This window comes from Heloderma suspectum, chromosome 4 (genome assembly GCF_057233095.1).
Source record: "Heloderma suspectum isolate Gila_16-S chromosome 4, 16-S_ref, whole genome shotgun sequence".
Taxonomy (NCBI): Eukaryota; Metazoa; Chordata; class Lepidosauria; order Squamata; family Helodermatidae; genus Heloderma; species Heloderma suspectum.
In genome coordinates, this window is record NC_139461.1 from 38824442 (window position 1) to 38838945 (window position 14504).

Genomic DNA, 14504 nt, shown 5'->3' on the forward strand with positions numbered 1-14504 from the left:
TTCAGATGTTTTGGACTGCAGCGCCAAGCATTCCCGACCATTGGCCATGCTGCCTGAGGCTGATGGTAGCTGAAGTCCAAAATATCTGGAGGTCACCAGGTTGGGGAAGGATGTCTTAAAGCAACAAAGTGACTTTAGATCTGTAAAGAGCACTAAAAAATAAGTATTGTTTATTTTTCAATGTTTCCCCAAATTTCTGTTTTTTTCTGGGGGGAAAAGTTTTGTTCCATGGCCTCAGGATCTCCAGAAATTTTACATCTCTATTCCAGTCTGGATTCAGGCTCTGTTTTGGGACAGAATCATCTTTGGTCACGATGATAATGACCTTTTCAGAAGGAGGCCAGGGCGGGAGGGTGCAACCCTGTTGCTTCTTCTTGACCTCTGAGCGGGTTTTGATATGGTTGACTACGGTATCCTCGTGAACCACCTCTGTGAATTGGGGGCACTCTTCTACAGTAGTTCAACTCGTACTTGAGTAGGGATGTCAGAGAATTCCGCCATGGATCTCAGGGAGGCCGAACACCAGTACATTCGGCCCCCCAAACTCCATGGTGGAACGGCCTGCCACCCCCCCGCGGATCCCCCCCAGGTCGAGACTTACCTGGGGCGGGTGTTCTGGACAGCGGCAGCTCCAGCGGTGGTGGCTGGTCTTCCGACCAGCTACTGCCGCCGCCACCGTTTGCAGTCTGTCCCCGCCCCCCATTCATGATAGGCTACGTAAAGACTTACGTAGCCTATCACGTCTGGGTTAAAAAAAAAAAAAAAACGCGTACGCAAATGGCGGCGGCTATGGCTGCCGCCATTTGCGCTCCTTATTTTGGCCGTCTTAGTCTACGTAAATATTTACGTAGACTAAGACGACCAAAAATAAGGAACGCAAATGGCGGCGACCACAGCCACCGCCATTTGCGTACGCATTTTTTGTTTTTTGTTTAACCCAGACGTGACAGGCTACGCAAGTCTTTACGTAGCCTATCACGGCTGAATTCAGGGGCACAAACGGCGGTGGCTACAGCCACCGCCATTTGCATCCCTGCTAGCCTGAGGCCGGATGTCCGGCTGCTGGCGGAGCCGGCCGGCGGTGCTGCGGAATCCCCGCGGAGCGGAGCTGGCCGGCGAGGATTCCGGGGGGAGGCACAGAGCGCCTCCCTCCGCCCAGCGGAACCCGGCGGAGCCAGGTAAGTACGGTTTCGTACATCCCTATACTTGTGAGGTTGGTTCCAGAGTATAGCATTGGATGACTGCACCTCAGCCCCATGGCAGCTGAAGCGTGGAGTGGCGCAGGTCACCATCTTGTCCCCAATGTTATTTAATATCTATATGAAGCCATTGGGAGTGGTCATATGGAGATTTGGGGCAAGGTATCACCAATATGGTGATGACACCCAGCTCTTGTGCACATTCTGAACCGGTGCCTGGATGTAGTTACAGCTTGGATGAGGGCTAATAAACAGAAGCTGAATCCTGATAAGACAGACACCCTATGGGCTGGAAGTTCCAAGGTCTGGGAATTGACCTGTTTAGCTGTTCTGGATGGGGTTGCACTCCTTCTACAGGAGCCAGTATGTACTTTGTGGGTGTTCCTGGATCCATCTTTGTCACTAGAGGCCCAGGTGACCTCAGTGGCCTGAAGCACCCATTACCAACTTCAGCTGGTACAGCCACTATGCCCATTCCTGGATAGGGATAGCCTATCCATGGTGATCCATGCACTGGTAACCTCACAATTAATTACTATAATGTATTCTGTGTGGGGCTGCCCTTATGCCTCGTTCAGAAGCTGCAACTAGTGCAGAATGCAGCAGCTAGGGTGCTCACTGGGACACCCAGCTATGCTCACATAAGATCTGTGTTAAAAGAACTGCACTGGGTGCCTATTAGCTACTGAGCCATATTCAAGATTATGATATTGTCATACAAAGCCCTAAACAACTTGGGACCAGGATATCCAGCAGACCATCTTCCCTTATACATATCCAGTTGACTTTTAAGATCATCAGAGGAGGCCTTGCTGATCTTCCAAAATTAACGGAATGTCACTACGCAATACCTCAATGGTGGACCTTCTCAGTAGCGGTGTCCGCCCTTTGGAAAACCCTCCCTCATGCACTTTGGCATCTTTCAAACGCCTCCTGAAAATGCACTTGTTCACCCAGACGGTCCCTGGCTTGTAATTAAATTAACCATGTTGCTTCATCTTACTGCTCCTTGTATTGCTCTTATTGTAATTTGGAATTGTTTTTAATATTGTATTTTAAATGTGATTTTAATATTTATATGTAAACCGCGTAGGGATTTTATCATATTTAGCAGTATGGGGTCACAAAGAGTCGGACACGACTTAACGACTGAACAACAACAAAACATAAAGAAAAAATCACACCATTCTTCAGAGGTAAAAAATCACCACTTCTAAGCTTTTAACCTGGCACAACATCTAAAGCCATCTTCAGCTTTGTTAATATAGAGACTGCCTATTTTCTCTCTGTTTCCACTGCTAAAGGAGCCAGTGTGCTTCACCGAAGATGGAGACATTTCTAAGTAAATAACTGGAGCTTCTATTTTCAAAAATGGAGGATCAAAAATGTGCCTTTCTTCACCCCCACAATCCCTAGGGGCAGTTCCAGCAACTGCAGGTCTCAAGATTATGATCATGCGAACACCATGACTTCAACAACAAGTCCACTTCCCTCCCACCCACCTGCTTTTTGGAACATCTTGCCCGATGATGAAATTTTAAATGCTTGCATATTCTTGGTGATCTTCTGGTTAGCCTAATAAAGTCTAATATTCTAAAATCCTAAAGCCTAATATCCCCAGCATCTCCAGATACAGCTATGAAAGAACCCAGCCTGAAGCCCTGGAGTCAGTCAGTGTCGACAGTACTGGGCTAGACAGACCAATGGTCTGTCTCTGTATAAAGCAGCTTCCTTTATTTCTATAAAGGTATTACACTAATATGGATTTTGGAATTTCACCCTTGAACAGATGCCACAGATGCAGCAGTATTAGTTTACTGCAAGAAAAACAAAGTCTTGTGACAACTGAATCACTACCGAATTTACTGCAGCCCATAAAAAGTTATGCTACAAGGCCTCTATTAAGCTTTAAGGTGCCACAAGGCTGTTGTTTTCCCCCTAACCAGATGGTACCTTAAAAGCTACGCTTAGTTGCTTACCTAACTCCCTGCTGTACTGTACAGTATTTCCACCGGCAGTTATGGGTACTATGTATTATCTATCTATACCATGAAGGCGGATGGGGAAAGGATCCATGCATGTCACTTCTACCATCTGCATTAGTTACTAAGCAAAAAATCCTTACAGCCCACCGCGCCTCTCCCACAGGGATCCGGAGAAGGAAGGGAAGGAGTGGGTGGGAGGAGACGTGACACTGACTCAGCCAGCAACAGGGACTTACCAAGGGCTGCGCTGGGACACGCCGCCGGGTTTGTGGACACGCCGAGTTGACTCCCTCTCCACGCTGCCGGGCAGTCGCTGATCACGCGTGGCCTCCGCTCGCCCATTGGCCGTGGCCTCACACACCTTTGTAAGCGATTGGCCGGGCCTGCGCCCGCCTTCCCCTGCGTTGTGGCTAGGGAACGGCCGCCTGAATGGGGAGCAGCCCGCGAACAAAAAGAGAAAAATAAAGACGGCATCAAGCAGAGAGCGCCTGGGGCGGGGAAGGGAAAGCGCTTGTCAACAACGGTCGCACCGGGACTGCAGCCTGACAGTAATAGCTGGGACTAGGGGGGAAAGCCTCCTTCCACCAGGGTCATGCTAAATTTTGGAGCTTCTCCTTTCCAGCTCACGGTAAGTACAGCTCTCCATTGACTGCAAGATGAATTTGAGGCGACGGGGCAGGAGAAATAAACGTTGTTGTTTGTGTGCGTCTTGGGAGTTGCACATGGTTAAATGCAAAAGCATATATATATATATATATATATATATATATATATTTTCAAAGGCAGTGCAAAAAGAGATCGTTGCACGACCATCCAGTAAGTTTGAGATGTGCTTTGGTGGTGGCATCTAGAAGCGAGCGAACTGTTGTCGGGGAGGAAAGCGAAGAGCAAGCAGGAAGGAAATGGGGTTTGGTGGAGCGACTGTGGGAAGCCGGTGATGTTCAGAGATTCGGGCGACCCTTGGGGACGAAAAATGATCGATTCTTGACAAAGGGGTGCGTGCAACGAGGAGAGTATAAGAATTGGGGTGCAGTGGGAACAGCATAAACGTTGCTGGGCAACAGAATGGGATTAGAAAAGGGATTAAAAAAAAAAAAGTTTGCTAGGAAGTGGGGTTTTCTGGGGAGGGGATCTTGGAGACTCCCAAAGGGGAGTAGAGAACTCTGGAAAAGAGTCCGTTGTGTGGGAACCTGTAGGGAGAGCCGACGGATGCCTTGGAGATGAAGGATTCAAGTTTGTGGCCTGAAGGTACTGTCGATTGAAGATGGTTATTATATCATTCCGTGGAAAATAAGAGAACGGAAGGAAGCTGGTAGAAGTAACACGAGAGACTGGACAGGGGCAAGATAGAGTTGGGAATCCTTTGGGAGGTGAGGAAGGAAGGAAGGAAGGAAGGAAGGAAGGAAGGAAGGAAGGAAGGAGGGCGGGCGGGCGGCGGCGAAGCGGGAAGGCAGCTGCTTAGGAAGCCCTGCTGCGGTGGTGAGGGGTGAATGTAGGGGAAGGAAGCGAGGCCGCGACGGGAGGGAAACGTGGGCGAGGCCAGGCTGCGAGTGGCGAGCGATGAGAAGATGCGGGGGCGCGAGCCAGGGCTGGGGGAGGCCGGACGGGGCTGGGCGAGGCCAGTCCGAGGCTTGGGAGGAGGCGCCGCCCGACTGGCGGCGAGGAGCCGCGTAGCGAAGCTGAGGGGGCGAGGCCAGCCTGGGGGTGGGCATGACGGGACGGGGGTGGAAAGGAAGGGGGCGACGGGGGAGGCAGCGCATGAGGTGGACCTTCGGGGATGAAACCAGAGGGGCCCGACCGTTAGCGCCACGTGCCTTCGCGTGCACAGACTCGGGCGTTATTATGTGCATGGCCTCGCTGTGCGGCCGAGTCTTGTCGGGAATTCCCCCCTCCCCCCACTTCTGTTTGCGCATAGAAGGAAAAGAGAAATGTGTCCTGCTCGCACAGAGAAGGACCCCCACCGCCTCGTCGCCCGCTTTCTGCTACAGGCAGCCCTGGCCTATGGATCTTGACTCGGTCCCTGCTGAATGCAGTGCAACTTAACTTGAAAGTGAACAGCGCGATCCTATGCAGAGTTAGGCGCCCTTAAATGTCAATGTTGGAGTGGTTAAGCGTGCATAGGACTGCAACTTCTTTCTTCCTGAGCACACACACAAGGTTTGGGTGACGCGAGCATGGCGCTAGCAGCGGCTTGGAGAGAATCCGCCCCACACTAACCCTTGCGCGGGAAACGTACGTGTGGGGCGGGGGCGGAGATTTTCATAGGGTGCAAGCCTATACAAGTTTAGCAGAAGGTTGCAATTTCCCTTGACTCGTGTGAAAGTAACCAGCAGCTTAAAGAGACAATCTAAATGGTTTAGGGCACAATCCTATACATGTTTAGACAGCAAAAGGCCTACAATTGCCGGCATTTCCCAGCCAGCCATGCTGGGAATGGTAGGGCTTTTTCCGCCTCAACATGCATAGGATTGCACCTAAGTGACGGGTATTCCTGCTTAGTCTAGATGCTAACTTGATAGGCATCTTCAAGGCCCTGCACTCCCTTCGTAGGATTCTTTGTCTTTAAATTAAACTTGGAGTGGACAGCCCTTAAAACAGAGGACCACTTGAAACAGAAGGCTGTCCTCTGCCCTGCTGTCCTCTGCCCTACTTTACAGAGGACAGCCTGCATGCGGCCACCGTAGGAGGTCAAATCCGTCCATCCTAAAGGAAATCAACCCTGAGTGCTCATTGGAAGGACAGATACCGAAGCTGAAGCTCAAATAGTTTGGCCACCTAATGCGAAGAGAAAACTCCCTGGAAAAGACCCTGATGCTGGGAAAGACTGAAGGCAAAAGGAGAAGGGGACGGCAGAGGATGAGATGGCTAGATAGCATCACGGATGCAATGAATATGAACTTGAGCACGCTCCGGGAGAGAGCGCAGGACAGGAAGGCCTGGCGTGCTATGGTCCATGGGGTCACGAAGAGTCGGACACGACTGAAGAACAACAAAATGGCCTACATGACCGGCTGGGAATTGCACTTTTTTCTGCCTAAACGTGCATAGGATTGCACCCTTAGTAATTTTGCATTGCCGAAAGATTATAAAGCGGGGGAGGGCGTTGAGTCCAAGGCCTGCGCGCCCCACCACGCCCCCGTCGAGCATCGTCAGCCTTTCCCGGTAACAGCAGGTGGTATCTCTTCCTCCTCACATGCTTTGCTTGCTTACTTGGCTTTGCCTCGAGGCGTGGGAGTGGAAAAGGAGGCGGAGCCGGGAGGGCGCGAGCCCCGCTCGCCGAGAAAGTGGGTGAAAGGTCGCTGAGCGGCAATTCCCAGTTCCACGCTTCCTGCGCGCTGAGGAGCAGCCGCTGATCACGCCTGGTTCACATGCTCTCCTCCCACGAAACCTACTTTCTCGGGCAGCGCCGGCCAATCGGCTCCCGCGGCGTCTGACCGTGATGGCCAATGGGCGACGGGCGGGGGCCGTCCTCTGGAAGAGAGTGCGTGCTGTTTGGAAGGAGCCGGGTGAGTCACCGCAGAGGCTCTCTGAGGTGAACGTGGCTGGGCTCCAAGATCCGGCTGCCAGCGAGGATCTCCCTGCCCCCGGTTTCGTCTCCTCCCCTAGCCTGGCTAGCTGCTGAGCGCCAGATAGTTTCCCTGTCGCGCTCGCAGCCTAGTTCCTCTCAGATTCCAATAAGATCAGTCTTCCCTCTCCACGTTGATGAATTGAATGGAGACTCTGGACGTCGGTTTTGCAATGTATTTGGCCTTATGAAGGCCCGAGGGCGTGACTTGCAGGCACATGATGCAGCAGCTTTTGCTAAAGGAGTCAGGGTTGGTCATTTCCTGGCAGGGAGACGCCCGGGGCCTCCCCTCTGCATGGCGTCCTGAGCTTCCAAGAAGAAAGGCATTTAGCAAACGTTGCAAATAAAATCAAAACGCGTGCAGCAGAATAGAGGCAAAGAGGGGGGTTTTGTAGGCAGGTGACTGGGTTGGACACCTGAAAGGAGAAGAGCGAATTGGTACAAACCTGCATTTCTTAGACCTCGCTACCTGACCCTGTCTGATTTTGCCTGTGTATCTCAAGGTACTAGGACTGTGAACCATACAGTATAAGAAACATCACACCTGTATGTTAGCTAGGATAACACTCATAGTTTACAAACACAAGGCAGTTACCACACAATAGAAGTTACAAATAAACATTTAAGGTAGCAATCTATGCACACTTAGCTAGGAGTAAGCCCTACTGAACTCAGTGAGACTTCTGGGCAGGTGATCAATCTTGCTGCAAGTCTAGGAAAAATACAGCAAGCAAACAATTCAATATGGGACATCAGATAGGTGTTTCCAGACTGGTCTGTAAAATGTTTTAAACACTTCTGCATAACCTTTTTTGTAGTCTGATTAGACTGAAGTATTTAGACATAAGCTTTTTTGGTCTAATGGGGTAGATTCGCTTAAATCTAAAAACTTTAATTGCTTTGTGGATCAAGCTTCTAGATCCATTGGATTCAATGGGATTTAATTTTGCATTGTACTAAATTATTACAGAACTACAGGGATAATTTTTATTCCAGTGTTGTGATTATTGTTTTCATTGTGTTTATTATTATTAACATTTATATGCTGCCTTATCGGCTAAAAAGGCGTCAAGGTGGTTTAAGGTTTTTATTCTTTTATACTGCTGTACAACAATAAAAGCTAGATAGCATCACCGATGCAATGAATATGAACTTGAGCACACTCCGGGAGAGAGCAGAGGACAGGAAGGCCTGGCGTGCTATGGTCCATGGGGTCACGAAGAGTCGGACACGACTTAACGACTAAACAACAAGAAAAACAGCACCTTGGATGATATCCATCCTAGGAAGAATGCATGCTGACAAAGGATGGGAAACAGAAAAGGGAAAGCTCTTAAACAATGAAGCTGCTCCATATAATCTTTACAGGCTATATGTAATTCTTTATACACTTATATATCCATCAAATTTATTTGTTGCTGTATATTGAAAAGCATTCCCCTTTTCTCATAGGAGGAAGGAATAGAGATGATGACCAAAAAGCAGCACATTAGGAGGTGTTCTTGGAATAATACCACTGAAAAGAGTGATTTTGAAGCCGTAGAAGCTTTGATGTCCATGAGTTGCAGTTGGAAATCGGACTTCAAGAAATATGTTGAACTGAGACCGATAACGCCAGCATCAGATACATCTGAAGAACCAGAGGACAACCTGCTACCTCCTGCTGACTTCCATACAATATCAGCCTTTGTAAGCTTTATTCTTTTATTAATTGCTTATTTATAGCTCAGTCCTATGTATGTTTGTTCAGAAGGGAGTTTCACTTAATTTATTGGGACTTCCTCTGAAGTAAGGTTGTATAGGATTGCAGTCTGAAGTCCATAGAAGCCAGAGTAAGTTCTGCTTTATAGACAGCTCATTGAAACATGTTTTTGTTCTTCTACCTAGTGTTTGACTCCACCCTACAGCCCTTCTGACCTTGAAATGTCTCAGCCCATCCATCCAGCAACACCAGCACCATCTACTGTACAGAGCAAATCATTTATGGAAACTTCTGAGCAAGGCTTTACTGCAGCTCTTAAAGAGGTTCCAGCATCAAGAATGCTGAAAGCTCAGGCAACGAGTGTCATTCGCCACACAGCTGATGCTCAGCTTTGCAATCACCGAACTTGTCCAGCAAGAACAGCCAGTGTTTTGAAGTATTGGGATAATAACGTGAGGGAAGAAAGGCAACAAACCAATGCAAAAGCAAAAGAAAATTCATCTTGTGAAAATATGTCACTGAATACTGCAGTTACTGAAGAGGATAACCTGCCAGGCATGCAAGAAAAAGAATGTTCAATGCTGACTATTAGTCCAGTGCCTTTCACACAGGCTCCACTTGGCACCCCTTTGCCTGTCCCCAGATCAGCACAGCAGTCTTCACTGGTAGTTTCTTCATCTTCTGTGCAAGCAGGGGGAATCTCTTCTGTGCCATTGGTCTGCCAGATGGTTCCACTGTCTGCTAACAGCTCTGTTGTGACAGCAGTAGTACCCAACACTCCCTGTAGTCAGTTGTCATCAAACCTTTGTCAGACTATGGTGCTTATGGGAGCCCAAGTTCCTAAGGGAGCTGTTATGTTCGTTGTGCCTCAGACTGTTGTTCAGAATCCAAAGGCTCCGGTGATCAGTCCTAATGGCACCAGACTCTCGCCGATTGCTCCTGCTCCAGGTTTTGCTCCTGTGGCAACAAAGATCACGTCACCTGTTGACTCGCTAAGAATAAGAAGTCATGTCTGTAATTATCCAGCATGTGGAAAAACTTATTTCAAGAGTTCCCATTTGAAGGCTCATGTTAGAACACACACAGGTAAATTATTATGCAATTATCAAGAATAAGAAATTTGAAATCAAGTTCTGTGTGTGTGTGTGTACACATAAACGTCATTCATGTGCTGGTGATATTTCCCCTTTACTGAATGGGGCTTGGAACTGTGTAAAATGCAACAGGAAGCCCAAAGTTCCTTTGCTTCTTTTTCTCAGCATGCCCATTGAATTCAGTGGGGCTTACTCCATGGGAAGTGTGTATAGCAGGAGTGCAAAACCTCTTTCATCCTGAGAGCCCAATTTCATTTTGGAGAAGCTCTTAGGGGCCATATGCTGGGTGTGGACAGTACTAAAAAAACCCCAAAATACCAGCATATTTTAGCTTATGCTCAGCTCTTAACTGGCAGTAATTAAACTTTGGGAGAGGCATTACAACCTTTTAGAGTGGTAGGGTGCGCGGGGGGTGGGACTGCAGAAGAAACCACCAAATGATTTGTGATTGAGGGGAAAGGGAGTGGGGACAAGGGAAGGGGGGTGGCCTTCGGGGGACCCCAGAAGGCCAGATTTGGCCCCTTGGCCTGAGGTTCTGCACCCCTGGTGAATAGGATTGTAGCCTAAGAGAAACTACTGCATTTTTCTCATTACTGAGATTCAAGTTCATATGCATAATCCCATTACTGGTTTTGCTCTTGTGAAATGGTTAGTGAATCTAACCACCAAAGAGTATAGTATAGCAATCATTCACGCATGCAACTCTGCCCAAGTACTTTGGTCATATCGTGGAGCCTGTGCGGGGAAGCAGATGCAGCTGGCTCTTTTTAGAATCCTGAAGATCTCTCTCCCATAAGTATCCCAACATACAAGGAAGGGAAGAGTGGTTTGAAGTACTGGTTCATCCCTCCCAGAAAGGAGAGGAGCAGGGAAGATATGAAATTTGAACACTAAAGGTGTTGCGCTTCACCGTCGCACAGGATAAATGAGACAATACTCCACCTTTCCTTGTCTGATGGGATAATTGTATGAGAAGAACATCTTCGGGATTCTGAGGAGTCAGTTGACTGCTTCCTACATGAGCTGCTGTACTATATAGCCAGACCCTTACATCTTATTGTATTTTTTGCATATGGAATATTCAGCTGCTTCAGTATAACATTTATGCAAACCTGTCTGGTTTCATGATATGATTTTTGAGATTCCTTTCTGATTTTAAACAGCAGTTGTCTAGCCAATTCTTCTGGATCATCTGATTTATATTCTAGAGCAAGGGTGGGCAACTTCTGGGAGTTGAGGAGGCACACATTGCCCTTCCCCCAAGCCCCACTAGGGGAGTAGCCCTGCTGGCCATCACCAGTTTTGCTGCTGAAATTCAGTGCTGTGGCAAAAAAGCAATGATTTTTGCTTGAAAACAAGGCATGCACTGGGAATGCAAAATCATTTGGAAGCAAAATCGTGCTTCCAAGAAGATTCCAGGGGTGTGATTCTGCTTCCAAACAACGCACACACTTGCTGCACAAAAGGCCAGGGCCTCCCACACGCAGGCCGTGTGTTGCCACCCCTGCTCCAGAGTGTGTGTGATATGGAGACTGAAAGCATAATTTGTATTCTGCCTTTTGGAAGGTGCCTGTTCTTGTTCTGGAATTATACGATCATAAGAGCAGTGATTCTGTAAATGTTTGCCTGGACTACATTAACATTGCAGATGGTGATTTTTCTTAGCTTGTTTGTTTTTCCTTTTTGTAAATGGATGCAGGAAGATACTTGGTGCTGATAAAGAAAAGTTCATGCCTCTACTTTTGACATTTTGTATTTTAGGAGAGAAGCCATTCAGCTGTAGTTGGAAAGGCTGTGAGAGGAGATTTGCACGTTCTGATGAACTGTCTCGCCATCGCAGAACACACACAGGGGAGAAAAAATTTGCCTGCCCAATGTGTAATCGGCGATTCATGAGGAGTGACCACTTAACCAAACATGCACGTCGCCACTTGTCAGCCAAGAAGCTACCAAACTGGCAGATGGAAGTGAGCAAGCTAAATAATATTGTTATACCACCTACTTCTGCACCTGCACAGTGATATCACTCAGTCTGAAGATACTGTTAATTAACTGTTATCACTGCGATTGGGGTGCCAACAGTGATGCAAAACAGCTTGCAAAATAAGTCTATGGTTCTACAGTGTCAGCTTTAGATGGCACTAGAACAGACAGATGCAATGGCTGTTTGTACTCCTGAGAGTATCAGTGACCTATGGGACAGCAGGTTTCTTTTGTCCTTGGAGAAAGAAATGCAAGTGTCAAAATCAGTGCAAGAATGGGCCTTTAAACATGTGGAAAACTATTCGTATGCACTACAGATCAGCCAAGTATAAGCCAGAGTGGTATGCAGGTGTGAAGGCTTAAGAATCTGTTCAGAGGCATTGTAAAGAGAATACAGAGAGAATATCACCTTATGGCACAGAATCAGGGGTAACCTTCAATTATACTAGAATTTTGTACTTTCCTTTCAAGTAGGAGATAATACTTGGTTTTATTGAGACCCAATTCTGAATGATAGTGGAGATCTGGTTATCCAGAATCTCGTGAGATTAGGCCTGTTTATCTCCATCTCTTAGAATATCAAGTATAGGTAATTATAGCAATTCAAAACAACGGTTAAGCATATAATTGAGTAAGGGATATCATATGGCTGGATTATTCTAACATGCAAGCCTAATAGTATTTTACTATTTCTTTTGAAAACATCATGATTAATACTATTACCTGTACTTCAGCATCTTTGATGTTTCTGCTTTTAAATTGCTTATGGTTTCATTTATACCTTTAAAATTCTATACCATTGAATTTTGAAAACTTTGATACATTGCACTTTGTTTAAAATATAATCTTAAGAGTAAGCTATGAAGCTTTTTTCAGAAGGGTGGACAAGTGTATGCTATGCTACTTTCTGAAAAGTTACTCTGGAAAATAGCTTATGATAGAAGTATAAGTGGCCTTTATATGTTAAAGTTACAGTTTAAGCTGTATTAAAATCAGAAAATGAGGGGCTGTGTTAGAAGCAAAGGAAGTCAAAACATGAACCCTAAATGTGTACACCGTGATTTTCCCATCATTTTTCTGTTCCATATTCAGCTGTACTGGAGAAAAATAAACTTCTGGGAATGGTGTAATATCTATTTTGTGACTACTTAAAATTTTGCACAATATTTCTTATAATGTACTTTATACCTTGTTTACAATAAAGATCAGTTTTCTTTAATATAAAATGTGTTCTCTTTCACTTCACTCTTTAATGATTTGCTTGAAAAATTGACATTAAAAGCCAGTGCAACACTGATCATTAAAATGTGTGTGGACCTTTCCAAAGGCAGTGGACTCAGAATTGTATAGATTTACCTAGAAGCTGGTATGATGCATCAAAATTTGTTCATGTTTGCTGCCTTCAGTAACTACTCTAAAAATTTACTTATGGACTCTGAACCTGAGAACAAGGACCATATATATATGGTCCTATATATATATATTTGGATGCATAATGTGGACCTCAACATGGAAAAAACCTGGCTGCAGACAAGACTATTTGCTTATTCAATAGTGTATGGCAAGGGTCCCCAACATGGTGCCTATCGGCCACTCCAAAGGTTCCTGCAAAGCTCTCCATTCCCTTCCCCCTTCAAAAATTTATTTTCAATTAAAAAACCCTTGAAAAATGTTAGGATGCCAGTCTCCTTCCTTTTCCTGATCCTGCCACTGATAAGCTGTTCTGTGGGCAGGAAGAGAAGGAAAGAGTTGCTTCCTGGCCCCACTCAATCTTTTTCTATCCACACAGACCTTTCCCCTTTGCTCTCTTTCTGTCTCTGCACTCTTACCCTCCAGCTGTGCTATTTCTCTCCACTCAGCCCTTTTCCTGTCCCTAGCTTCTTTCTCTTCCATCCTAGTCCCTAGCCTTGCTCTCTCTCCCACTTCCCCCTTTATCTTTCTGTTTCTCTCCACTCCCAGCCTCTAGCCTCACTATTTCTCCCCCAACCTTTACCTTACTGTTTCTCCCCTCTCCTAGTCTCCTCTTAGCTAGTCAAGCCCCCGTGGCAGCCATTATGTGACTAGCCACATCCTTCACATGAACCATTTTGTGGTGGCGCCCACATCTGTTTCTCAAATTCCCACATGTGCCCACAAGTCCAGAAAGGTTGGGCCCCCCTGGAATATGGCACATTAAACAGGGAAATTTTTTTATTACGCTCTCTGTTCCCACCCTAAACATTTTGTCTCATTACTTCAGGCTGATTTTAGTTTTTGCTCTTCTGTTTCAGTGTAGAAAGGACCGTTTTTATTCACTAAGGATGTCAGTTGGGGAGTCCCTATTATAGGGCAAAAGTTATTTTCTGTATATTTTCCACAAAAAGAAACTAATTGTCAAGAGTTCAGCATTTATAATTACCACGGCGGAGGTTAGTTCATAGCTGCGGAAAATCAGATGGTGTTGTTTTCCCATTTTAAATAATTCTACAGATAACATACAATGTACTGCCCTCTTGCCTCCTTTCCTTCCTTTCATCACCACTGTCACATTTGTTTTCTGGTAGTGATGAGCGGTGATGAAACAGCAATTGGGGGTGGGGGCAAGGTTAAAGCCTCATCCCCCTCCCAGTGATCCTGATGGAGGGATTGTTGGGGAAATTGTGATCTGGATCAGGACCACTGGGATGGGGAGGCTTAACTTCACTCTTGCCTCACAATCCCAATGCAGAAATCACTTGTTTCCTGGCTTTTCTTAGTGATCTAGATCAGGCTTAGGGCAACTGTGTAAGGATCAGGTGCATTTTACACTTCTAATCATAATTTAACAAAGTTGGGTTAAAATATAAAACTCCCTTAAAGCATACAACAGTGTCTGACACATTAAGAACTCGGATAGAAAGAGTTGTTTAAGATCTCCTAGCGATAAGCCAAAATGTCGATGCAGCTTAAAAACTGATTGTATCATCATGCACTGTATTCTCAAATCACTTGGATCAA

At 46.3% G+C, this 14504-nt stretch overlaps 1 protein-coding gene across 2 annotated transcripts; it reads left to right on the forward strand.

Annotated features, from left to right (window-relative positions):
- The first annotated feature begins 3622 nt into the window (after positions 1-3622).
- KLF10 (KLF transcription factor 10) lies at positions 3623-12754 on the forward strand. Of its 2 annotated transcripts, none has more exons than XM_084848983.1 (4): positions 3623-3812; positions 8202-8438; positions 8637-9537; positions 11307-12754. In XM_084848983.1, the coding sequence occupies exons 1-4, from the start codon at positions 3777-3779 to the stop codon at positions 11564-11566; spliced, it is 1434 nt and encodes a 477-aa protein (XP_084705109.1). In that variant the 5' UTR covers positions 3623-3776; the 3' UTR covers positions 11567-12754. The 2 variants fall into 2 exon arrangements, with proteins under 2 accessions (XP_084705109.1, XP_084705110.1); XM_084848984.1 differs by lacking the exon at positions 3623-3812 and adding an exon at positions 4951-7252.
- Positions 12755-14504: the final 1750 nt, after the last annotated feature.